The 27,973-nt window shown below is 32.4% G+C and overlaps 1 protein-coding gene across 3 annotated transcripts; it reads right to left on the reverse strand.

Annotated features, from left to right (window-relative positions):
• Nucleotides 1-1,798: 1,798 nt before the first annotated feature.
• LOC105349054 (ribosome quality control complex subunit NEMF) lies at nucleotides 1,799-27,968 on the reverse strand. 3 transcript variants are annotated; one of them, XM_066087501.1, is made up of 31 exons: nucleotides 27,774-27,968; nucleotides 26,150-26,218; nucleotides 24,675-24,777; nucleotides 24,422-24,547; nucleotides 23,529-23,674; nucleotides 21,831-21,898; nucleotides 20,367-20,456; nucleotides 20,189-20,262; nucleotides 19,959-20,026; nucleotides 19,610-19,748; nucleotides 18,073-18,198; nucleotides 16,400-16,560; nucleotides 15,180-15,293; nucleotides 13,978-14,041; nucleotides 12,834-12,922; nucleotides 12,611-12,714; nucleotides 12,026-12,088; nucleotides 11,189-11,359; nucleotides 7,904-7,962; nucleotides 6,538-6,893; nucleotides 5,768-5,855; nucleotides 5,611-5,651; nucleotides 4,865-5,078; nucleotides 4,477-4,554; nucleotides 3,995-4,172; nucleotides 3,324-3,397; nucleotides 3,005-3,058; nucleotides 2,639-2,742; nucleotides 2,362-2,405; nucleotides 2,187-2,266; nucleotides 1,799-2,017 (listed from the first exon to the last, which is right to left on the reverse strand). In XM_066087501.1, exons 1-31 carry the CDS (start codon nucleotides 27,827-27,829, stop codon nucleotides 1,940-1,942), a joined length of 3,279 nt encoding a protein of 1,092 aa, XP_065943573.1. In that variant the 5' UTR covers nucleotides 27,830-27,968; the 3' UTR covers nucleotides 1,799-1,939. The 3 variants fall into 3 exon arrangements, with proteins under 3 accessions (XP_065943573.1, XP_065943574.1, XP_065943572.1); XM_066087502.1 differs by lacking the exon at nucleotides 27,774-27,968 and adding an exon at nucleotides 27,420-27,572 and having other exon boundaries at nucleotides 3,324-3,373; XM_066087500.1 differs by lacking the exon at nucleotides 27,774-27,968 and adding an exon at nucleotides 27,420-27,572.
• Nucleotides 27,969-27,973: the final 5 nt, after the last annotated feature.

Below are 27,973 nucleotides of genomic sequence, written 5' to 3' on the forward strand. Positions count from 1 at the left end.
AATGGGATAAAAACGCTTTTTAACGAGTTTATTAGGAATATTTGAGTGTGAACGTGTTTTTTGACAACATTTGCAACATTGTGTGCGAGGATTTGCGTAACTTTTGTGAAGTAAGTTGTTTTTTGACATTGTTTACAAATCGTGTCCTACTTTCGATTCTTCCCTTGTGTATTATTATATATATGTCATAGAGTGTAGAGCGGATACGATGCCCCTGTGATTCGTATTTAAAAATCCCCCTTTTGCGGCCCCACAATTCACAAGGGATCGAACCGTAAATTGATCAAACTTAAGGTACTTCACTACACCGAGACTTATACTTTTTAAGACACTACGTCACAAGATGGCGATTTAAATTTTTTGTTAAACTGTTTGTATCAATCGATTCAGATGTATATCGTAATAGCTCAGTGGTTAAAGTTTCAGGCTTGTGAACCACAGGTCATGAGTTCGAATCCGCCAGGGGCTCTTGTTAATAAGACATTTTTTTCACCTATTTAACAATATACTTCTTATCCATCATGCTATCTATCATAATCGAGTAATTTTCTGCTGATTTGAAAGAATATTTCAAGTTGTAGTGAAGCACCTTAAATCTGCACAACCTGTGGTTTCACGATAATTTCAGCTTTTCTAGCTGAATGCTTTTCCAGAAGATTTAGGGTTTTCTATATATGTTCCTAAGTAAAAATTCGACCCCACCCCCATTGTGGCTCAACCCTACTCTCTGGGATCATTATGATTCCCACAAGTTACAGCTTTTCTAGCTAACTGGTTTTAAAGATTATAAAAGGTTTTTCTCTATATAATTTTAAATAAAAATGTATCCCCCTATTGTAGCCCCAATCTATTCCTGGTGACCATGATTTGAATTAACTTGAATCTACACTTACCTAAGGATGCTTCCACACAAGTTACAGATTTTCTGGCCAAATGGTTTTTGAGATTATTTTGGAAAAATAACAAATTATTAATAACTCTTTTTAAAATTATCTTCCAGAGGATGTGGCCCTTCATTTGAACAAACTTGAATTCTCTTCACCAAATGATATTTTGTGCCAAGTTTGGTTGAAATTGGCCCAGTGTAGTTCACTTAGGTGAAATAAAAAAGGCTGAATTACTCTTTCACAGACATTGAAAATTTTTTTTCCATATTTATGATGTCCATGAAGCCGTCTACTAAAGTTTTGAAATACATGGCCCCTGTATCAGGGGTTCAAGTCCTAGGGCAGGGCGGATATGGCTATATAGTGAAAATGTATTAAATATTTTAAAGTCTTCTTCTCTACTCTACTATATTTGTCAATGAGAAAAACTAAATACAAATGTACATAGTTTTAATGTTAATGAAGCCCTCAACCGGAATTGTGAAATTCATTGTCTCTGTATCAAGGAATCAGGCTCTAGGGCGGGGCCAATATTGCCATATTGCAAGATGATTATGAGGTAATCAAATGCAGTTGGGGGAAATTGAATCCAATAGAGTCCATCGGGCTGACTGTATTTGATCACCTCATAATATTCAAAGAATGATTCCTTATTACCTATATTTATATAATTTTCAGCAATTGTTCAATTAAACTACATGTACTTACATTTTTTCGTTATTTTCATTTTGTATGTTTATGCAAACCCCGTCTCGCATCCCATTGACCCAACCGCGTCATTGATGAACTGTATTTAACTATTCGTTACAAATCAATTTGTAGTGTTATCATAAAAACATTTGACAATGTAATTATTTTAAAATAAAAGGCAAACCAATCATAACAGGTTCATCGTAATACTAATACAAAGACTTATTTTACCAGTTTAATAATATATGTAAACAGTTTCATCTTGTCCACATGTTTTCAGATAATCTAGTATATGTACACATGAATTCTGTTTTTCCCCACTCAAACAAATTTCAGTAGAGTGTTTTTCCTAAGGAATCCTTTTATTTTCCCTTTGCCTTATGAAGATTAGGAGCAGAGACTTTCACTTTGCCCGGTATGTTACGGCTTGTATCAGCATCCTTGGAAAGAACGGAAAATGAGGTCAAAAGATGGTCAAGAAAATGTGTGACATTACCATAATTTCAAATTAACTGCACATTGTAACATGATCTTTTTCTTGTTTGTAAATAACTGTTTACCATGGCTTTTGATGTATCATTCAGAGGATCCTAAATACCAGTTACTTACCTTTAAAATGCGTACAAGGTCACGCTCCCTTGGTGTCGTGGACTTTTCATGTGCAAACATATTAAGAGCAAGTTTGGCAGCTAAAATGAAAGACAGTAATATGTACATGTACAGGTAAAGCTTCCTATTCTATAAAAACCTTTAACTGTATGTGAAATTGAATTATTGATCCTACCTTTTCCTCGTTTTGTGCTTCCAGGCATAAGTTTCACTTTGAACCTGTGAAAACAGAACATGAAATATAAATAAGGGAAAAAATTGTATCATATTATACTACACAATCTGCTTCACCTTCTGGAACTGCAAAATGACTTTTTCTTTTTACAATGATCATACAAAGGTACATGTAGATTTTAAAAAATCATTTGGGTGTCGTTATATTTGTAAAGCCGGGCTTTGCCCATTAAAATAAGTGAAAGTGATGAAAATAAAACAATGTAGTGAGTACTGACTTGTAGTTTAACATGGTGCTGTAGGGTGCACACACAGGAATGGCGTACAGTAACTCATCCTCCGCCACAGGGCACCCTGTCAGCGAGTCCAGCATCATCACGTCCTGCAAAAGTACCCCAACAATACAGAGGCATGCGCCTAATGATGATTTGTCATGCATTTATTATCTATCACTTAATGATCAAATATAAACCCCATAAATCAACTTATTCTCAAAATACCACGCAAAATTTAGAGATTTTATGACACTACATACAAGGGCGAAGGAATGTTCATTTTCACATTAAGGTTTTTAACCTTTTCTTGAAAATGTATTGGTTTTTTTTTTAAATAAATTAAAATACAATAACATATCTTTGACATACGTCTGGTTTCAAATCTTCTTCCTGTTTTTCATCATCTGAGTCATTCTGGGCTTCCTGTGTTAATGAATGAAAAGGAGTTCTTAATTTTCATTTCCCTTAAAATATTTTTTAAAACAAAACCTGACAAACATCAATTAAAAATTTGATTTGTAAACCATTTCAAATAACATATCATTTGATAGAATGCATTTGTCTTATACATATTTATACATTAATTGCATGCATATACCACACTTATATCAACAATTAATACTATATAGTAAATTGACAAGGAAGAGGTCTCAGTTACAGTTTACTTGTTTGCTTTATAAATATATACCTGCTTCACTGTTACTACAGGTATTTTCTCTTTTTCTTCAATGTCTGTATCTTCAATGAAAAAAAAATCAGCAACTAAAAAACATACATGAACTGTTTACCCAATGCACATATTCTTCAAACTCATAAAAGGACACACTCTTTTGGGATGTCCCTATGCCATGGACAAAGGGATGTTAAATAAAAAACAAAATCTAAAACATATTTTGAAACACATTATCTAATAAAATGTAATTTTCTTCCAGTTTATAAGTGTTCATATATTTCTTACCATCTATAATGTATATTTCTTACAACCAAGCTTAATGCATGTAAATTTCTTATCATCAATAATGATGTGGACAGTATCTTTTTTCATGTATATTTCTGACTTTCAATGATGATTTCTGCAGTAGGTTTGTACATGTACATGTATATTAATTTTTTTTTACCACCATTGATGATTTTTGTAGTAGGTTTATACACGAGTATTTCTTACCATCAATGATGATTTCTGCAGTGGGTTTATACATGTTTATTTCTTACCGTCAATAATTATTTCCACGGTAGGTTTATACATGTACATGTATATTTCTTACTGCCAATAATGCTTCCTGCGGTAGGTTCATACAGGAGTATTTCTTACCGCCAAAGATGATTTCTGCAGTAGGTTTATACATGAGTATTTCTTACCATCAATGATGATTTCTGCGGTCGGCTTCAGTATGAGTTCCACTGACTTGGCCTGGCCTGTGCCCCCCTGTTGCTGTAATTGCTGTTTACCACTGACCGGTCGCCCAGACTTTTGCTGACCCTGACTCTGTCCTTTCTTCCCCTTCTTCTTCTTCTCCTCTTTCTTTGAACCTGCTGACTGCAGTTTTGGGTTGTTTTTTTAATAATTGCAAATTTCAAAAGATAAATGCATACATATATATATACCCTTTTTTTAACTTCAGAAGATAAATCTATATATATACACATGTTCATTTTGCTTTCATTGTGTCATTAAATTTTAAAAAAAACATAAGAATTTGAAGCACATATTATTCCCACAGACAAAGAAATTTAACTCTGTTTGGTTTATATTTCATTGATTATATTATGCAGTTCTATTGTTATTCCAGATCTTTACATGCAAATTATGAAAAAAAACAGAAGATTAAACACGTTCTTACAGCCAAGATTTCCATTCGCAGTTGTCTTTCTTCCTCATCTTGGTCTCCATATTTTTCTTTTATCTTTTTTAATTTATTCTACAATCAAATTCAGATGGGAAATCTCAATATATATAAAAAATTTAAAAAGCCTTTTAATAAATTACCAGACAGCCCTGAATTTTTCCCGAAAATTTTCCATTTTTTTTTTTCATTGTATATAAATCATCCATTACAACAATGTACATAATTACAAAATATATTCTGAATTAAACTATTTTCTTTTCTCTTCCTTTTTTAAAAATCTATTTTCTTTCTCAAATTCTACATGAAATTTTATTTTACAAGGGTTTTCATTTATTTCTATATTATATATACATGTAATAGAAAAAACAATGCTTGGTCTTACTCTCTGTCCTCTCTTAAACTGAATCTGTGGCTGTTTATCTACACTTTCTTCATCATCGGGATCCTCCTGCTTTGGTTTCTGTTTAGACTGGTTCTCCCTTGAGTCCTTGACTGGTGGTTTGTCCTTATCTTGATGTAACCATGACACTGTGTCTTCTTCATCTGCATTGCTGTCTGTTTGCTGGTTTTGTGATTTTTTAACCTTTTTCATTTCTCTATGTAAAAAAATATTTCAAACATAAAAAGTACTATTTCTGCACATAATTTATTTAAAAAGAAGGGGGTAAGGGGTTTTATAAGTGAATTATAGATGTTCTCCTTAGAAAAAAAAATACCCCCCCCCCCAAAACCCAAAATGAAATAATTATTGGTCCCAAACTGTTATTTTTTACCTAATGAATAAAGTAAGATGGTATGGTACACCTGTCTTGATATAAATAAGAATAGTACATTATAAGAAAAATACTTCCACCAAATTTTACAATATTTGACCAAAAAATATGCTTTAAAATTTTTTGGAAACTTATGGCAAAAATCATAAATATCTAAACACTTACAGATTTGTAGTTATCACTCTAACCCATTATGCTACACTTTTAGGTTACAATTTCAGGAAAGGAAAAGTTTATGAATTAAATTATACTTCATTTAATATTTACTTTGATCGGAAGTATGTCACAATATGGAGGTGTCCAATACCACCTTATTAACATTTGAATGCAAGACTCGATCTTGAGAAAAAGTTACCTTCTTTGTTTTGCAGAAAGTTTGGCTCCTCTCCCTCCAGTCTAAAATTTCAATCAAACCACAAAGTAGAAAATGTGCTGCATGATTTAATTTATATTTTAAACCTGATCTTTTTCATACTTTGATATTTCCAAATTGTTTCTGAATGCATTGTTACCTTTCCATCTTGTTCTGCTGTTGTCTCCTTTATTTGGGGTTCTTCAACACTGCCACTTGTGCTGCTCCTTTCTCGCTGTAGCTCAAACCTGAAAATTAAAACACATAAACTAAATGTTTCTAAATATAACCATTAAGCATTTTCATATTGCAATTTTGAATCTTTAGAAGGGCATGGTCATTATTTGAAGAGAAAAAGGTTAGATTTATTTTTGACTACATTGTTTCGCTTTGGTATTTGAATGTCAGTTGTTGAGTTATAAGTGAGATAAAAAATATAACGCCCAAAATTCTGTGTTATGTAAACATGCTTCATGTTTTATGTAAAAATGGATTGTTTCATGTTTTTTTAGGTTTACGTGGGTTGAATATTATTATGTTGGTAAATGTTCTGTTTTTCTATTTGCTAGAATACTGTTAGTTGTTATTCAAACTCAACTATAGGATGATCTCTAGTGTTTGTCACATTTAATTTTGTTTTTAAACCTGGTATTTCTTTACTCAGCACTGAATATGTAAACAAAAACATGGCCCGTCTAAAATTGTTTACCTAACAAAGTATCTTGAGCTCTGTATACCATTTATAACTTAACAATAATCACTCAAATTCAGTTGATTATTGAATACATCTAATATATAAAGCACTGCTAACACCAACAATAAAACTTGGAAATTAAAAAATGTTGGCTCAAATCATAATGAGGATCCTTTTATAATACTTCTATTTCAAAATATACAGTAAAATCTATATTACTAGTTGAAGTTACATACTTGTCTCCCTTGACATGCTGTAATGATATTGATGTGTCTGGAAAAGAAACTTCTTCTTTATCTGACTCCTCTGTCCTCTCAGCTTTTATCCCCTGAACACCATCACCACTGTCATTTTTACTTTCACTTTTATTGTTCTCACTGTCACTTTCTTTCAGTCTCTCGTTGTCTTCATTGTTTTCACTTTTGCTGTCATTTTCACTGTCACTATCACTGTCGGTGTCTATGGTAACACTGTTTGTGTCAGCAGTGAGGTCACTCTCTGTTGCTACAGAATCTGTCACTGACATGGTGTCATCATCAACTCCATGGACTTTCCTTTCTCCCTTATGTCTCTCTATGCTATCATCTTCCAACTGATAAATTTTCAAAATAAATTCATAGGAATGATAAGTAAAAGGTATAACATAATATGTTATGAAATGCTCATTTCAAAGAGAAAACCTTTTCTATACTGCTATGAATTCATCAATGTCTTTGGTCATCATTTTTTGAACATTCAGAAAAATTCAGTTTCAATAATACATAAAACCATGAAAGAGAACAAAACAATACTTGCCATCTTTTTATGGCCAAAATTCAAAGATAAGAAGGAGCAAAATAATACCAGAAAAATTATGAAATCAGAATTTCCTGCAGATATGGCTGAAGGATTGGGGGGGGGGGGGCAAAAAGTGATCAGAAAAATTAACTTCAGCTTTTAGATCAGGTGAACTAAAAATTGGTTAACAACAGATATCAATTATATGTATATGCATGCATAAGGTTTGACATTGAACTCCCAATATTTACATTTTTCAGTGTCTTTTTATGTGATGACACAATTGTAACGAATCAATTTTGCAACGTACACACATATATTCCAATATATTTCATCAATGACTACTACAATATTTAAACAAACAAATGAACATTATATAAATATAAGGAATCATTCTCTAAATATCATGAGGTGATCAAATCTCTCATTGAAGGCCTTTATTGAATTTGATCATCCCAGACTGTTTTTAATCATCTCGTAATACATATATTCAAAGAATGATTCCTTATCCATTAATTAATTTGCATGCAAGATAAATCTTTCTTTCAAAATCATAAGGTGATCTCATACGATTGGGATTGATCAAAAATCATAAAGACCTTCAGGCTGTCATGGATTTTTGATCACCCCCAGACCGCATTTGATTACCTCATAATACTCAAAGAATGATTCCTTATTCCTTAATTTAAAAACAATTCACAAATGTCATGCTATCGACAAATAAATTATACAAAGGTTCATCCAGAGGTCGTCCTAGATTTGATCACCTATTGTAAAGGTTTGATGACCTATGAATCAGGACATTCATTTTCACATAATATTTACCTTAAAGAGCAATCCGAATCCATACACCAAATGAGTGGGTGGAAGATAATTCTTTTTTCCTAAGAATAAATGTACATTTATGTAAGATGTCAAACATATAAACCACTATACATGTATGCACACAGTTTCTTTTCAAACTTAATTTTGATACCATAATTTCTATTAATGGTAAATACAGACAGGTACTTTTTTCATAAAGATTGAATACAATTATTTATTTATTACTGACACTTATGTAGGACTCTAAATTAAAAGAAAATTAACAAATATGTTAAAAACCTTGTTTTTTAAGGTGTTAGAATAAATCATATGAAATAGATACCGCCAGCCACCGTATTTAACATTTTGCAAGTTGAAATTCTACATCCTTGAGCTTCTGTATTATTGGGTACTTGATATATATAGTTGGAAATAACAAAGGGTATTTATAGTCACTATCTATACAACAAATAGTCAAATACCCTGGTAATTAACTGTTATAAGATAATTTTAACTACCCGGGTGAGCACATACAGTATACTAGACATTGTTGAGAGGTGACCATCTCAAAGGGCTCTGCTTAAATAATGGAATTAGAATATAAGCCTTTCAGAAAATTTGCTCTGACATTAACCTATAACTTGGAAATTTTCCAGTTGGCATAAAACTATAATTCACGCCCATTGCAAACCCCATACCTTCTGACATCCTTTGGTTTAATCTGAGCAGCAAAATTTGGCCAATAGGAAAAAATTTATGGACAATTATCTGGATTTTAAAGAATCTGCTATGACCTTCACATTTGACATAGAAACATGGTTCAAGGTCACTAAACACCCTTTACCAAAGTATGATTCAGATAGGGCTAGGGGAAGAGCAGATAGAATGTTCTATCATTAAAATGACAGATGTCCTATGGACCCGGTTTAACATAGAATCATCCCATATACTCGCTTCGTAGCAAATTTAAAAAATATATTGCACTGTATCTCACCTAAATTTTTATATCATTGGTCTCAAATACCTATATTTTTGCTCTTTTATTATCCAATTTTACCACATTAGCTGTTTTTGTAATGAAATCAATGTCACTTTCAACATCACGTTTGAAATTCGCTGTTTATGGTCGCCATGTTAATGATAAAATCTGAGACATTCATAGTGCGATTTCTGACAAAATGGCAGGCAAATTTAAACATGTATATTTACAAAATGCCTTGGTACGACTCATTAAATGGATATTTTGTGAACTTAACTACATGCGCATGTTCAAAAAGGTATGTAATGTATAAATGTATTATTTTTAACAGACTAAAAATTGACGCGATGCACATCCTCTTTGCGGCTGCAACATTGCATGTATATGACTGGATCAACACAAAAAATATAAGATCCAGACAAGATTTTTTCACATAATTCTGTTATGAGCTAAACCTTTTACCTAAAAACTTGGTTCAATGTCACTGCACACCCTTTACCCAACAGCACTCTGTGGGTAAAGTATGAGCCAGATTTGGCAAAGGGGTGAGAAGATATGCTTCAGACAAGTGATCTTGGACAGACAAGACAAATTGATCCTTGTAGGTCAACAGCAGAGCAAGGCACTAATAAGTACCCTATGATGTTACATATAATATAAAACTTTACTTACATGTATATATATACAATTTTTATAAAATTCCAAAACGTTTAACACTGGTTGTGCCAGTTTGAACCAATCTAATACAAAGTACAATAAGCTATGGTAAGATTTTACTACATGTACTTCTTTGATTGGAAAGAAAGTCTACTTCCAGATAAGTTAAAGCTGCCTGGTCCGATTTTATATCAAATTTTATGCACGCTTTTAAACGATGGTTATGCTAAGTATATGTATAATAATAGACATTGCAGTGGTTTCAAAGTCAATGAAGCCAAATTTCAATGAAGAAAAATACGTATAAAATTTGCTTACAAAACAAACAACATTAAAAGGCTACCGCGTTATTTCGCCTCATGTTAAAATTCACCCCTGACGACGAGACGGGTATGGTTGTATTACAACTTTGACATCGCTTTAAATAAAGGTCGAAATGATCAGGCAAATTACAAATAAACATGTGTACATTTTGCTCACATAATTTCTGAATTTTGCTTTGTTTACAATCGATGCATAGCATGCAGGTTGAATAACCCCAATTATTCGGGGGACGAAACCAAATGGTTTTCTTTTCTAAACATTCCCATGATGCATTTTGGTTTGTTTTTTCATTTGCCCAAAAAGAAACTAGAGGTACTGTGAGCAAGCTCACAATTGATACCCCCCGCTAAGATAAAAATCATAATGGGTGTATTTTTCCAATTATAGAAAATATTGGATGAATCAATTTCACCGTCCATTTTCTATAAATAACAACTGCTCTATTTTTTTTTTTAAACTGCTGGTCATAAGCTATATTTGTGTGAAGTAAGAACATTCAATGCTTCTCCATAAGAAAGATAATGATCCGACAGGAATTTTGCACTTTTTCTGCCAGTGACCTTGACCTTGCCCAAAAGACCTTGGGTCAAGGTCATGACACACCCTTAGGTCATAAGCAATCTTTGTGTGAAGTAAGAACTTCCAATGTTTCTCCATAACAAAGATATGGACCTTACACAAATTTTGTATTTTTTCTGCCAGTGACCTTGACCTTGTCCGAATGACCTTAGGTCAAGGTCATGACACATCCCTAGGTCATAAGCAATCTTTGTGTGAAGTTAGAACTTCCAATAATTCTCCATATGAAAGATATGGACCGGACACGAATTTTGTATTTTTTCTTCCAGTGACCTTGACCTTGCCCGAATGACCTTGGGTCAAGGTCATGACACACCCTTAGGTCATAAGCAATCTTTGTGTGAAGTTAGAACTTCCAATGTTTCTCCATAAGAAAGATATGGACCGGACACGATTGCACAGACAGACGGACGGACAGACGGACAAGGTGATTCCTATATACCCCCCCAAACTTTGTTTGCGGGGGGTATAATAATTTTATTTACGTTGAATATTTCTAACTTTGAAAGGAGACTGATTCTGCTGGTGTAAATAGGAGAAAGTCCATAACTTTTTAAGATAAATGGTTTGTTTAGAAACAAAATTGATATTGTAATAACAAAAAAATTGGACCAAGCAGCTTTAAAAATTGAGATATTCATCATGGCAATGAAAAAACTTCTATGCAATGACTCCATTTAAATTGAAAGAACAGCTGTTTTTATGTTTATACCAGTAACACAAGAACACAGTTATAGACTACAATCTGATACAATTAAGTTACCTACCCCTGATCATGAAGCTTCCTGTTGTGAGGTATTCTCCAGAGGGCGCTGTTTTGGACACTTGATCGTGATAGACCCACCAGGCACTTGTCACCACCTTAGCATCCCATGCTACACTGTTACAGATGGCCATAGTGCCTGCTTCATTCAGACTCTTTGGAGGAACAGGCTCACCTGCATCAAAATTAACGATAAATGATTCAATTCTCTCTACCCTGAATATACGTGTACATCTATAAACTAAGAACCTCTGCAACTTTTACAAATCTTGGCGATATCTTGCCAAACAAAATTTTGGCTGTCAATTTCAAGTACTGTAAAATCTAATCTTGGAAGTATTCAACATTACTATCTCTTAATATATTAGCTTAAAAGCGAAATCAATAAGGTTTTATGAATACACCTCTGAAAGTTTCATCAAATTTGAAGTTTGATTGCCTAACATCTGTAAATTATTTCACATCAAATATTTCATTATTCCTCTAAAAACAATCCCCATGAACTTAAGGAACATAAATTTATAAAGAACATTGAAAGAAACTTGTAAGAAAGTGCATGATGCTCTGGGCAGTAAACATGGCAAAGAGTAACTTGTCAGACTAATAAGTATCTGCAAGTCCCTGATACTGTAAGTCCAAAGCTTCATGACCCTAAAATTGATCAGTGGGTACAAGTATTGTGAAGACTGATGCAAAATAAAACTTTATATAAACCTGTTTATTTAAAAAAAAAGTTTTTCTTAATGTTTAAAAATAGTCTCTGTCATAGGTAATTTCACAAATACATTTCTTTAAAATGACTTATTTCAGAGCAGGAAAGAGATGATGGTTAAAAACAGACCTGATGGATTTTTTAGGACACAACTACTGGCTCCATGAAGATCAGCATGAACATACAAGTCTCCTATTTAAAGAAATAAATAGTTTTAACCAACTTTTCATTCATTCAAAATCAGGAAATGAAACATCCATATAATATGATATGTTCACCCACTTTGAACCCTGATTTATTATTTTTTCTTACCCATATTAACAAAGTTACACTAAATAAAGATAGCAGGTCTGTCAATATTTGTTACATGAAGTAACATATTTACAGTGATCAGCATTACATTTTCAATGTATCAAACCAGACTGTGTACCAATATTTTCCTTCTTCTAAATCTGAATATTTTCCCACAGATAGTGCAGACCTAACTAAATATAAAATTTTCCTTATAAAAATTTATTTACAATTTTATCATTGTCCAATTTATCTTTCATAACTACATGTGTATCTCTATCGAAATTGTGTATTATAAACTTGAAAACAAAGTAAAACAGAGCTGGTCTTCGATGTAACATTTTTCTTACTCAAATTCACAAATTCTCTATATGTTTTCATCTTTTTTGTACTTGTAAACATTTACAGAAATTACACACAGACCTGGTCTAAGATATCTTTTAACGATCATCTCGTTCTGTTGTTGATCCCTCCCACCGATGACTAAGTAGTTCTCCGACGTTATAAACCACAGAAACTTCTCAAACCTGCAAGGAGAAAACATCACTGTTTTTAGAATACATGTATTTCTATACGATTTTATGCATCATTTGACTATACATACCAACAATTAAAAGTTCAAATGTTCATCTGATAAAATATGTACCAGTAAGTCTTCCTTGCTTTATTTATCGTGGCAGCTGTTGCAACTTCTTTCAATGTCTCCTTTGTTTTTCTCTCTGCCGACTTCAATGCCTGTGTAATCAAAGTACTTTAAAATGCATTTATCATCAATTTTCTCTCCCCTGCCCAACAAGTACCATAAATAGAAGTGTCTGATCATATTAATGAGACTTTATGAACATGGCCCAACTGCAACTTCTCGGCCTTTCTGGCAGGCTCGAAAAAACACCTTGAATGTATTAACATTAACAGATGTAAGATTTTTATACAATGGCATCATTTCCCATTAAAATAAAATAAGTACATGTATCGGCAAAAAGCCTTGCATGTCACTTCTGTGGTATACTTTAGGGAATATCATTGACTTGAATGAAGTCTAGCTTACATCTTAACGGATTGTTAAATGTGTTATATCTATATCAAGGTTTATAAAAAGGGGTTTTGTCATGGACGCCTATGTATTACATTCGATGTATTTTTTCCAAGCTCTGCCAGAAAGGCGGAGAAGTTGTGACTGGGACATGGCCATATTATTGTATTTTTCTATTTCCAGTTGGGTGAGGTTTAATCATATATGTGTATTTACATTTACAATTATGTTGCCTTATATGAACCTATAGAATAGCGAAAACATTCAATTCTGTATGAACTTTCTCATGGTGTCAAAAGGATCATAGCACAAATTTATTGCTTGGTAATTTTAACAGTTCTGAACCATTTGTCTTTTTCAAACGTAAATATACGGTAAATCACAAGATTTGATCACGTGACCAACCAACTTCATATCCGGGGAACTTTTTAAATTACTGTTTGTTTCTTAAACAATGTAGAATTGAATTCAAAATTCATTGATAAAAATTTGGCCTCGCCGACACCAAGTTTCCTCATGTTAATTCTCAGTCTCAAATATGAGATTTTACCTCGGACTTATTCACTTGTCTGTGAAGGATTTCAGTTGAAAACTGAGATAAGTAATTTTAAAATGTGGATGATGGCGGGCTTTTATGCTACAAATGTAGCGAGAGCATTTCCATTACAACTATACGAAGCATACAGTCATATACAAACCATCAAAACAGAAAAAAATTCTCGAATCAAAAGAAATGATTCCAGTTCATGTGACTAACCTTTGCAGAAGCATCAATTGTTTTCTGCTCTTTTTTGGCCGCTGTTTTCTTTTTGTCAAAATACCTATGAAAATGGTCAGTAAGAATATTAATTAAGTAAATTCAGTACTCTTGATTTACATGTACCATTAAATATATATATTAAAAGGGCATTGTCACGATTTTGGTCAAAAATTATTTTCCCGATCTTAATGTTTACAATGCCTCACTATGGCATTTTTAATAGTCATTTAAAATTTGAGTGCCATATGTTGAGTTATAAGTGAGTTACAGAGGTGGCATTTTTTTTTGCTATGTAAACAAAGCTTTTGTTTACATTTTGAATGTTGAAGTAAAAATTCCAGTTTTAATAGACCTAAAATGATTGTGTTAAACGTGGGAACTGTTTATTTATGCTTAAAATGAGAAGTAGACAGAAAATCAACTTAAAAAAGATTTTTTACTGGTATATTGAACCTATGTAAACAAAAACAGGGCACGAGCCTTGTTTACATGACAAGGAATTGTGAGACCTGTATCTTGCTTATAACTCTACAACTGGCTCTCAAATTTCACTTGATAACTAGAAATGCATTCCTAAAGCATTATGAATAATAAAAACAGAAAAATAGAATTTGACCAAAATCGTGACCATGCCAATTTAAACTCATTTCCTGATAATTCATTATTACCATATTATATTGAATTCATTTATCAGGGAAAACTAGTCTTTGGATGATTTCACTTACGTAATTGTCATCGATATACATGTATATATGTTTACTTGGACTTGAGCCAGATAATTATAATTATATAATTATGCATATAGCCAAGCCGTATCTCATGAGTATTATTTATAACCATTACATAAAAGAAATACACTTGTAAGTTTTTACAAATTACCAGTATTATTGCCGATAAATTACATTTGGTTAGTGTTTCACTGTATGTATGTTCCTAGTATCTGCCTCAAACTTAGATAATGCAGACTTAGACTAGTCTTTCTTATATACATGTATTTGTTTAACAAACAACATAACCACCTTAGTGTTGGTTCTTACATGTATATGTATATATGTTCCAAAACGCTCTCAACATAATGTAAAATTGAAGATAGATAAATATTTGTAAATATTCTTGCCTATTATATGCATCCAATGACATTTAGAAAATATTACAAGATATCAAAGAAATTTATAGAATGTAAAATATGATATACATACTTCCTAGAATTGCCATAAGCACTCATTGAAATATCAATGTCCACTTTAGTTGGTTTGAGTACATCATCATCATCATCATCATCATACTCATCATCACTGTATCTGTATGGATCCCTGCAGAAGATAAACAGTTCAATTCAATATATTATCAATAATAGCATCTCAAGGAAATACTTTTTCAGATTCTGAATCAAAATTATTCTACAACTTGAAAGACTACACAGATTGGTGGATTGAAATTGGGTGAAAATGAGTACCGGGGTAAAGTCTTGTGTATAGTACACACTTTTTTCATCCCAAATTTGATTAAAAGTAGGGGGATTTATATCATAATTATGATTATATCTATTACAGGTGACACTCGATGGCTCGAACTTCAATCTCTCGAAGTTCTTGATCTCTCGAAGTGAACTCACGGTCCCAATTTTTTTCTCTATATAACTAAGCAAATTTACTCTTGATCTCTCGAACTCTGATCTCTCGAAGTTCTTGATCTCTCGAAGTAACACCAGGGTCCCGTTACACATATTTCATTGTTTTTCACTCTTGATAACTCGAAGTGGTTGCTGTGTACACACGCGGCCGATCAAGCGTAAAATTATAGCTACGCGTGGACCTTACCTGGATGGTTGAGTAAACTCATGGGGGCTAGCGTGGTAGTGTTAATTGGTTGATTACGTAAATGACACTACCCCTTGCTTTCTTCAAAGGGTAGATAGGTAATTTGTAAGTGATCTATTAACTTCAACAACTTGTGAAAGTTACGGTAAATGCTCTTTATTTAAAATATTCTAACTTAATGATTAAGAGAACATAATATGCTTAAAAGATTTTTAACGTGAAAAAATGCACTTAACAACCATCCAAGTAAGTTCTATATTGTTTAATTTGAAGTAATGTAGCAGAAAATACGATTGAAATTATGTAAGACTATCCTTCCATGTTATAAATATAAATTTCCAGCTACTATAATTTTAGAACCAAAATGACCGGAACAAAAATTTCCATATTTTTTTAAACTTTCGATCTCTCGAACTCTTGATCTCTCGAAGTTTAATCATGGTCCCCTGAAGTTCGAGTTATCGAGATTCACCTGTATATAGAAACAAAATTGTTAATAATTTTTTTTTTTAAATTATGCGACACCCTTTGTCTATTGATGTTGCATCATTCTAGGCAGAGGCAAAACAGACTTGGGTCCCAGACAAGGCCTAGCTCACCTGAGTAGCAGAGTGATCATGTTGGAGTCCAGCTTGAGGCCGGTGATACAGGATGCCACGGGGTCCTCCTGCAGCTGGGCCTCATGGACCAGGTTCTCAATCTCCGTCCAGTCGATCTGATTGGCCAGGGCACTCCTCACAATCAACAGGGCCTGGTCCACCTACAATCAGGTACATCAGTAAGTGAAATAACTAGTGAAAAATCAAATATAAAATAATAACTGAAGTACACCTACAGTATTCAGTGTACTGTTAAATTCAAAATCGCAATCAACATCTAGATATTTGATATACCAGGTAAACATTGTACAATCATGTAAAAGTACAAGTATCAGGGCCAAAATTAATTCTTTTCTTTTAAGTTGTACAATGCCAGAATAGAATCCTACTGATGAATGATTTTAGTTTTTTTATACAGTACTGTAGATATACATGGTATGTGCAGAGAACATGGTCAAAGCCTTGTTATCTGATAAATCTAAACTATATAAAAGCAAGTTTTACAGAACAAGAGGTAGTATAAATAATGGTTAAAAAACAAGCTACAGCCTACTCCGGATATATTGAAATTCAGGGGACCATGCAAATTATTTCAATATATCCGTATTTCAATATAAGCGAAATTGACTGACGTGAAGCCGCCATTTTGGAAAATTCAATCCCGATGTAAGCATAGAAAACCAAACCCGAACAAATTATTAGATCATCATTTATCTATTACATGGAACATTAGTCCTTGAAAGTTTGATTAAAATTATATCCAAAAGTTTTGTAAGTTTCGTTTTGTTACTATCTTAAACCTCATCATAATTTCGGATCGCATTCTTTTACGTTTTAGAAAAACGTTAGAGAAAAATCACCACACTCAAACGCTTCAAATATTGCTGAATGCTGCTTGTATATCATCGTAAGTGTACACGCGATAATCTCAAAATCCTTAGCTATTTCGAATTTAAGCTTTGTTCTTTCATCAATAGACATAGCTAGTTTGTATTGAGCGTCCTGAGATAAGGTATTTCTTTTCTGTGGGGTTTCCATATTACGTCTAGCCTCAATACATCCGTATTCGTAAAAACAAAACATTAAACAGTGAATAAATTTTACTTTTTAATAAAAGTATAAAAACACACATGAAGAGAAACTTATAAATTCACACCTTTGTATATCAACCGGTCAGTCTGGCATAATTACTGTCACCAACCGTGACAACAGCTGCCAGGGAGAACTTCAATATAACCGTTATAAAAACAACTAATTATCACCTTTGGGGACCGATCAGTGGCTTCAATATAAGCGATATTTCAAAATAACCAATTTCAATATATCCGTGAAATCAATGCAAAGAATATGAGAGATAAAATCTGGGGATTTATTTCTATTTCAAAATAAGCGGAATTTCAAAATAAGCGAGTTCAATATAAGTGGAGTAAGCTGTAATTGAATTTGCATATCACAAGTAATGTGTCACAGAATAAGAAATCTATGCATGACTGCACAATACCAAGTTTTTGTCACACATCTATAAACTGGCATTGTTTTTTTTTTCAATTATATTCTTCACGTTTGGTTTGTATAACATGATGAACAAACAAATCAAAAGATCTGGATGATGATATAATTAAGGAGTTCCACTGGTACTGTAATGCAAAAGCTTTAATTACGGTATATCTTACCAGTGGTAGATTTAGTTCTATCAGACGACCCTTGTTAATGTCCGTTTCCTGTTCTTTCTGCAGCCCTTCTATCCTCTTTTCATGATCTTGTTTTATGTTGTCCAGCTTTTTCAGGGCTGATTTTTCCTGGAAAAAATGAGGTTGGTGATTTAATATAAGAAAGAATAAAAGTAAAACTTAGTTATAATGAAGTTCTAAAGACCTATGGACTTTTGGTTCTAATTGCTTTATCCAAACAATACGTTTCAGTAATTACAGATACAGTAAAATATGCTTATCATGAAGTGCCAGGGACATGCAATTTTGCTTTGTTATTATTATCGTTATTCGTTATATCCAACAAGTTTACAACAAATAATAAAGTCATGGGGAATGAATATCACTTTGCTGTAAGCGTCAATTCATTATGAGCGTGTTTGCTTTAACCGAATTTCACTGTAAAGTAAATTCACAATGACCTTAATTTCCTCCATATGGCTACCATATATCAGAATAAATTAATAAAACTTGCTTTCAATTTTAAATTCTCTATTAAAAATGTTTCTTCCTTAGAATTGTCGTAAAAAGAATGTAATAATTCCAAAGAAGAAAAATATTCCTGTCTGCATATGTTGAAATGAAGTAAGTATATTTGTTCTCCCAAAGCCAACCAATAGAGTTTATTCCTACATGAACATGTAAAACGATGGTTAAAACAAGGGATAATTTTATTCAATGAGTTGATGATTTGTGTGTAATGTGTTGTCTATCCCAAGAAACACATAACTATAGGGAGATCCTACATGTACATGTAAGGTGAAATATTTATTCCAGTATGATGACACACTTGAAGTAAAGATAACTGCGCTGTATCATAATAATTGTATTAACATGTGCATTGTTATCATGGAGTATACTTGTACAGTAAAACACGCTTAAAACAAAGTGCCAGGGACAGCGATTTTACTTCGTTATAAGCGTAATTCGTTATATCGATCCGTCAAGTTTACAACATGTTATAAACTCTCGGGAAATGAAAATCACTTAGCCGTAAGCGTCAATTCATTATAAGCGTGTTCACTATAACCGTGTTTGACTGTTTATACTCATTAACATTTGGAAGAGTTATAGAACTTTGACTGGAAATAGAACACATTGAATGAATAAGCTTTTACAATAAAATTATTACACTTCCTCTCCAAAATTATCCTACCCCATTTTGATTTTTAAAAATCATTTTTTATTTGCAAAATGTCATAAATACTGTGGAAGCACATATTTTCGTTGGGTCTAAATTTTGTTGTTTTTGTACCAAATAAAATTCCGTTGTCATTTAATTTTGTCATATAGTAATCTCTTTGTATTCATTAATACTTTGGTTAAAAATTCATCATGGATTTAATGCCAACGAAAATAACGAAATGAAATCCTCAACGAATATTTCTGCTTCTACAGTATGTTATCATTTAATTTCCTTTTCAAAAAATTGTAATTAAAAACTTCATAGATATACCAGTACATGTCCAAGCATTAAATTGTCAATTGAAAAGATACACACCTGTTGCAAAGCTTTCATGTCTAATTTCTGGCTCTCTATCTGAGAGAAAAATTCATCCACCGATTTATTGAAGTTATCAAATATGCTGTGAGGTTTGTTCTCAAATTGTTTAAATAGCATTGGATGGAATTCTTCATACCTGCAATATATCAAGACACAATCTCCAGAATCTCAAATACATTTTATAACTGTACATAATCCTTGCAAAAAAGGGGGAAATTTAATAACATCTTGACATTAACGCTTCGCCTAGTAGTTCTCTTAAAATGCTTTTGTTACCAACAAAAATGGTAGACAGAGACAGTAGCATAATGTTTTCATTCCTACCTACACAAGCTTTAAGACTTACGTTAACAACTCAGCATTCTCCCCTTCTTTCACTGCTGCTCGCTTTTCTTTCTTTTGGACAATAACACCCTGTAGAGCATATGATCACCAAGACAATGATAAACAGTATAACATTTTCCCCAATTCCTTATCATTTTTAAAAAGCAAAAGTCATTCTTAAATCATTTTTTAACATCAGATAATGGTTTAAATAAATGACAATGCACATTTTCATAAAAAAAAAAATCCTACCTGGCAAGGTTCCGCGGATAAAGTTTTCAATAGGGATTCTGCCAATTCTATTGCACTTGTCAGTTTATCCATATCTGTTTCACAAAAATATTAAAAACATTTAATCAAAAAGGAAGATCAATACAGCAATAAACATTTGAAGTTATATGTAACATCCATATCCACGATGCTCTCTGACCTTCTGTGACACTGAATCCTTTTCCGACCTTGACGTTTTCCGGAAATCCAATACACTGTAGGCAATGCTCCGTCACTGCCGGTCCATAATCTATAATTAGAATAAATCCAATACATTTTTGGCCATAGCTCACTAAGTCTTATAAAATTCAAGAAAGTCATTAATCAAACAGAATTGGAAACTTAATACTTCATAATTGTATTGCAAAGGCTAGATACTGAGTTCATGTACTTAACCCCCCCCCCCCTCCCTTTTTGAATAATGGCATCCACATATGCCAAAATTACTAAGTACATGTATGTTCCATCTTTGCCGAAAATATTGCCTTGTTTATTTATCTATCATCTATTTTGCATTGTTAAGCTGTTGTATCTTAGTCTAAACATATAATGATTTGGGCCCAAATATGACACACAGTACTTGGTGAAAATTGATTTTCAAAAAGTTTGCATAATTTAATTTAAATTTTCTTATTTCCACATGTATATACCAATAAACATGACTTTTCACATTGAATTAAATTGCTTTTTAATCGCTCCATTTACATCCCAATGAGTTTTATTTTTTTCATTTTTCCTATGGCATAGTTATACGAAACCATTGTATGACAGGTTGTTTTAATTCCGTTGAGACGGAATAGAGGTGAAATCTCTACCTCCCTTAGCCATGCGTTAACTGAAAATGAAAAAATAATCTGAGAAGCGTTCAAAGATTTTCATTTCAGAGAAATCCACGAGTTGTCCATCCACGAGTTGTCGTTCTGTGACATGTTGCATCAGAAAGTTATTCTTTCAATTAGATGACTTGTGATGAGTTGTCGCATTCGACGAGTTGTCTTTCTATGAGGTTTTTGGTACGGTATACCATTAATTTTGACTGATATAATTTTGGTGAATCATTTACCCTTCATTAAAAATCTACTGTCAGTTTATTTTTAATAGACAAGAATTGAATATCCTTAAGCAAAAATCCTATTTGATGTCCAAACCTATAGCTGACTTCACACACTTCAATATTTTAAGAGAAATACAAGTAACTAAATTGTACTAAATATAGGCATGTGAAGTATTCGTTATTAAGAATGAATTTATATTTCATCATTAGTAAAGAAACCATCAATCATACAATTATATGCACCTGAGTCGGTAATGGATCACCTGTCTCCCATATAACTAACTAAGCTTATCAGAGAGTAAGTTGAAAGTTGAAAGACCTCTTTTTTTCATTAATGCAATTCTGTAATTTTTGGTACATGAAAAATACAAAGAATACATTACTTAATTATAAAACATGTACCCAATACTTAGTAATGAAAAACATTTGTTAAATAACATAGCACTTCATCATTTATTGATTCTTTTGCTGTTGTTGATTTTTTTTTTTACAGATCTATACAACAAATACATGTTAAACATGTACCGTACTTATCATAATATATCTATCCACCAAAGGATCTTTCCTTACCCAAATGCGGTAAAAGGACTTTCTTTAAAACATCTCCAACTTTTGCTGCCAGTATAACTTCTCGTAATCTGTAACATATATATAAAAAAAACATTTCCATGGATGGTTAAAGATCCACTCTAGAGGCACTTTTAATAGCATTGTGCATATCAAATTTCCATATTTTCAATAAATTGCTCATAAACTAAACTAGTATCTCAGTAAAAATAAAGTGAACAATTAAAGTATACCAGGTTTCCTTACCTATAACTTTTAGCAATTTAAAGCTGCTTGGTCCGATTTTATATCAAATTTTGTGCACATTTTAAAACGATAGTTATGCTAAGTATATGTATAATGATAGACATTGCAATAGTTTTCCTTAACAATTAAGCCAAATTTCAATATGAAAAAAATTATGTACAAAATTTGTTAAAAAAACAAACAACATAAATAGAGTATTGTGTTATTTTGCCTCATGTTAACATTCAACCCTGACGTCAAGACAGGTATGGTTGTATTAGGACTTTGACATCGCTATAAACAAATGTCATATTGTTCGGACAAATTACAGATAAACCTGTGTATGTTTTGTTCGCTAATATTTCTGAATTTTGCTTTGTTTACAATCAATGGATAGCATGGGAGTTGAATAACCTTAATCAGTTGTAACCAAACAGTTCCCTATTCTAAACATTCCATGATGCATTTTGGGTTTTTTTTTTTCGTTTGCCCAAAGAGAAATTATTTTTATTTACTTTGAATATTTCTAACTTTGAAAGAGGACCGATTCTGCTGGTGTAAATAGGAGAAAGTCCATAACTTTCTAAGATAAAATGGTTTGTATGGAAAATTATTTGATACTATAATAAAATCAAAGGCCTGAAGGCCTGAGCGGCGCATCGCATTGAAGGTAGCTATAAACATCACTACAAGTTGTTAAATATCGCCATTCTACACATGGGGAAGGTGGCGCGCTTTTCCTCATTCAATTGGACATTGTCTTATTTGTTTTATCAAGTTATAAAATACGAAATCTGTTCCTAGCTATAGGAAGACAACAACTTACTCTCATTTTAATATAAATATTTTATATACGAAATTATTACATATTTTTTACCTCCGATATTCGAACAATTAACGTCGCCGCTTTTAAATTGAAGTACGAACTGTTGTTATGCAAATTATCTCATCGGTTGACTGGTCCTCTGTCCCTATTGTAAGTGCAGGCATTGCATCTCATATGCGTATTAATCTTTGTTTTGTTCTTTCATTGATGTTGATGTTTTTTTCAATGTGTAAAGAAGATATCTATTGGAATGATTTGTTGATATTCTATAAACGAATACTGAATATATGTTCCTGATTGAAAATATGTAACAATCAGAACGGCACTATATATTTATTGGCTCATTGATACTTGAGTTGAGTTGACGCCGCTTGTATATAAGCCGAGAGAAGTGAGCTGACAGCAATGAGGCTACATCGCTGATAGCGATGCGCCTCAAAAAAAATTGGACCAAGCAGCTTTAAAACAATTCGTTACAAACAATGTGAATTTCATTATTGGATTTGTTCTGTATTTTACCAGGGACTCCAAAAAACTTCGCTATATCCAAGATTTGCTTTTTCTTTGTTCCTATTAAATGAGTTTTACAGTACAGGGGTTTTTTTTATACCCTGTATGTTAACTAAAAAGGTAAAAGTATACAGTATTACTTCTCATTGGAGGGTACAGAGTGTTGTTTAGCAGCACTGACTGGGTACGTCTCCCTGACGGCAAACTTTACATCCTGGCAAGTATCAGTACGCGGTCTCAGGATATTCAATATGGTGAATTCAAAATCTGTCAGGACCACATTTCCCTACATGAAAAATACCCTCCAAAAAATGTAGTTTAAATTTATTGTCATTTTTACAAGTTATAAAACTCAATAGAAATCAGAACTGACAATTAACTGAAATCAGATGCACAAAATTGATTGATTATCAATTGATATTCATGGAGCCAATAGCTAAATACAATTTGAGCAAATATGATCAAAATCTTTTCAGTTGAGAGGATTTCAAAAACACCAAGATCCAAACATGAATTTTTAATTTTGTCCCATCTGAAATCTTCTGAACCTTTTTTGTGCTATTTTACAAAAAATTTTTAAACTTAACACAAAAATAACACCTCGCATGCATTTCTAATTTTCACATGTCATAGTTTATATTCAATTAAAATTCACAAGAATTTTCTTTTCTAGTGAACTGGAATTGTGATTGGAGCGTTATATAATTGCATGTGCAAGCAATATTACGGGTACATCATTTTGAGTTGTATTCATAGATACCGTAGATTCCTAATTAAAAGCAAGGAATTAATAGCCACATAAAATAGCAAGAAGCACCCCTTGCGGTTTACAAATTCTCGCTAATACCCGGTATATTATGAGAGTTGAGAACTATAAGAGATAAGGTTAAAAATTCTGCATTCGCAATTTTCATATTCTCGTGATTTGATATGAAGCGACGGGATCATTGAATTTAGTACTTGCAAAAAATAAGGAATCTGCAGTACACTCTTGCTTGATAGAAGATACCATGCTTTTAACAGAGAGCCTTACCCTATCATAGAGCTCCAGAATGACATGATAAGCTGCCTCTCCCGAACCAAACTGCAAATCCACTATTCTGTCCATACCTAACTGATTGATGTTCTCCAGTCGTCTCCCCTTAATGTGCTTTCTCAACTTCACAAAGTAAAGAAAGGACAATTACCGATGATTTGAGATTCTGTTTACATATAGGTATATATACATCTTAAAAAGCTTTTCATCCAGGTTTTATATGAAAAAAAAACCCAAAAATGCCAATAACCTTCATGGAAAATCCAGACGGTGCCATATTTTTTGGCCAGTCATACTCTGTTCCATGTATCCGGATACCGGATTCAATCAAAATGACTGCTTTATCATCAGGTCTAAGTAAAAGAGAATAAATCATAAAAAGTTCAGCACATGATTTCAACCATACAATTTGTAAGGTGCCCAGCTTTGAACATAATATGAACATGTATCATAATGTGAAAACAGTGCAGGAGCATCCATGCACTCTATACTTTCAAGCTTTATATTAATCTGAAACATCTGAAATTAAAAGACTGTGTAATATATGATATATTACATGTACTATTGTATTAGTATATATTGTGTTCGCTGACAAGTTAATATTGCCAGTAGTTTGGAACTTTCAGTATTATTGCAACCTTCAAAATATAAGCTCAAGGGTTTAGGCTACAAATGATTAGTGCAGCTTTCACCTGGAAAAAAGCAATCTAGAACTGGAGAGTCTTGCCATTTCCTAATGATAATAAGTACTGCTTACCATTATCATCATCTCAAATGGTTCTCTTTTTAATACTATAATGCATATACAAATCGTTTTTAATTGTGCTTAAAGTCACTTCATATCCTCCATCATTTTTTCGTTTAATACAGTTTATGTGCATGTTTCTTCATTGCTGGATACCCACTGGTGATTGCGTCTTTTACTTATCACCCGTGGGTGATAAGTAAAAGACGCTATCACCTGTTGGTATCCAACGATGATGTTTCTTATCCTTGTGGATATCACATATTTTGCTATTTTGTAAAAACAAATTCATATCATGTTTTAACAGTTGTCAGTTTTGAACAATTTTTCTATTTTAGTGGTGAAGACCTTGTAAGTTGTTAGAACTTGTGTCCTAACCATTTGTATAGGTATGTTATATATATATGTTCAAATCAAATCATCATTTTATTCAATACCCTATACACTGTGGCTTCAATATTCATGGGCACCAATTTTCAAAGATTGAATAAAAATCAGTTTCAAAGATTCATGGACAATGATCATATCAATACAATATTTTATTAGAAATTGCACTTCAGTAGACATTAATTTTTTAAATCAACTCAACAATGAAAATTAGTATTCAATGAATATCGATAAAATCACAGTAGTTGAAACCAGGTTCAAAATCAGTGATTCGTCAGATTTATCACATTAAAAATTTATATTTAAAAGATCGCTGTGACATGACCTTTAATTTAATTTCTTTAAACAATCTTTAACAGTTTAGTGATATACTAACTACAATAATGTAGCCCTCTCCGATTTTTTATATCTGATGTTTACTGGAGAGGATCTCCGTAATGGTGCAAATGTAGCCCTATCCCCCCCCTCCAAAAAAAAAATCAGGAGAGGGCTACATTATTGCAGCTAGTGATATACATAAGAAGATAAAGCTAGGTTTTAACTTTAATCAGATTGACTCCATATCCTGTGCAGAAACTTGCAATGATACTTACTTTCCAAGTTTAATGAGGTAAGTTTTAGAGTCCACGTCGTACACATTAACAACTCGCATGCCATAGAACCTGGGATAGAAAGCAGAAAAATAACATTTCTCATTCAAACAAAAATCATGGGAGAAAATTGTACATGTCGTATACAAATAAATAGTTACTATTACCGGTACTTTTTTAGCAAGAAATCTTTGTAAGACATACATGGTATTCACATAATTATGACGATATCTTGATTGTTCACATTAATTACTATATCTTATACGTATGACTAGTGGCGTAGCAAATACTGATTGCCCAAATGCCTTGGCTTTATACATATCATTTTCCAGAATTATCATTGAACAGAGAGAGAGAGAGAGAGAGAGAGAGAGGGAGTGTTTTAAATGTAAACAGACTTTTCATTCTTCTTTTATTCTCTATTATAGTCAACAAATTATCAATCTGATCTACCTTAAATATTAAAATATAATTAATGACCATATATAAATATTTTTTAGTAAACAAAAAATCCAAATCCAAGTCTGAAATGGGTATGACCATCTAGCCCTCATCAATTTCAGTAAATAACTTGAGATTTGTCTTCACAAGCCTTTAAATTAACAAGACTTTTATCACTATGCAATGATAAAGTATTCCATAGACATGATAGATTTGATTGAATATCAATGATATTCAATATTGATATCATTGATATTCAATCAAATCTATCATGTCTTAGTATGGATAAAAACAATTTCCCAAAACATTCAAATCACCATCATGTGAAAAAGTGTCATAAAAAGTATAAGCCTTGATGTAGTGAGGTAGCTTAAACCTTAAAAAAAAGGGTACATAAATTGAAAAGATTTCAAAACATCATGTTTTCCTCAATTAATTTTCAGCATTTTTTTTCTTTTCAGAACTAGTAATAGTAATAGTTTATGATTAATTTCAGAGCAATAATAACACGAGAAAAATATCTTAATACAGTGAGATGTTTCGCTCCGAGGGAGGTGCGAAACATCAAGGTGCGAATCATCTCAGCGTGAAACAGAACAGGTGCTAACCATCCCGCATTCATAGAAGGGATGTTAATTTTCCTAATATGATGATTGGTGTTAAGTAACGATCAGACATCAAAAACACCTTATGACTCCACGTGAAAATACACCACATGTATATTATCGTGAAACTAACACAACGTGATATGAAATAACACCTTGCATAAAGTGAGTGAGATGAACATAGCAAAATGTTTTTACGTTCCACTTGAACAGGTGAACAAACTAACCTTTTCAACTCTTTAATAACCACAGCAATATCAACTTTACTAAATCTCGACTTCATATTTGATTTCTCTATATTTTTAATTAATGGTTTTCTATTCTTTCAGTCATTGATGAAATATTGCTGTTGAACCATTTGTCTCGATTTGATCATTGATATTTGATAGACTGATGTGTTGACATTTAGAGACTTCCGGCAACACCATATTTACTCCACGTGAAAATACACCACATGTATATTATCGTGAAACTAACACAACGTGATATGAAATAACACTTTGCATAAAGTGTGGGAGATGAACATAGCAAAATGTATTTACCACGTGAACAGGTGAACGCGTGAAAGGAAACAAACTCACCTTTTCAACTCTTTAATAACCACAGCAATATCAACTGTACTAAATCTCGACTTCATATTTGATTTCTCTCTGTTTTTGATTAATGGTTTTCTATTCTGTCAGTCATTGATGAAATTTTGCTGTTGAACCATTTGTCGATTTGATCATTGATAGACTGATGTGTTGACATTTAGAGACTTCCGGTTACACTAAGCTGTAAA

Source organism: Magallana gigas, chromosome 6 (genome assembly GCF_963853765.1).
Source record: "Magallana gigas chromosome 6, xbMagGiga1.1, whole genome shotgun sequence".
NCBI classification, from domain to species: Eukaryota; Metazoa; Mollusca; class Bivalvia; order Ostreida; family Ostreidae; genus Magallana; species Magallana gigas.

Bases quoted from the DNA above. Each gene is read 5' to 3' on its own strand.
- LOC105349054 (XM_066087501.1), bottom strand. From the start codon at position 27,829: ATGAAGTCGAGATTTAGTACAGTTGATATTGCTGTGGTTATTAAAGAG. The intron at 20,457-21,830 runs GTAAGGAAAGAT...TTCTAATTATAG, and splicing joins AGTCCTTTTACCGCATTTGG to ATTATGGACCGGCAGTGACG. The intron at 20,027-20,188 runs GTAGGATTTTTT...TATGCTCTACAG, and splicing joins TATCCGCGGAACCTTGCCAG to GGTGTTATTGTCCAAAAGAA.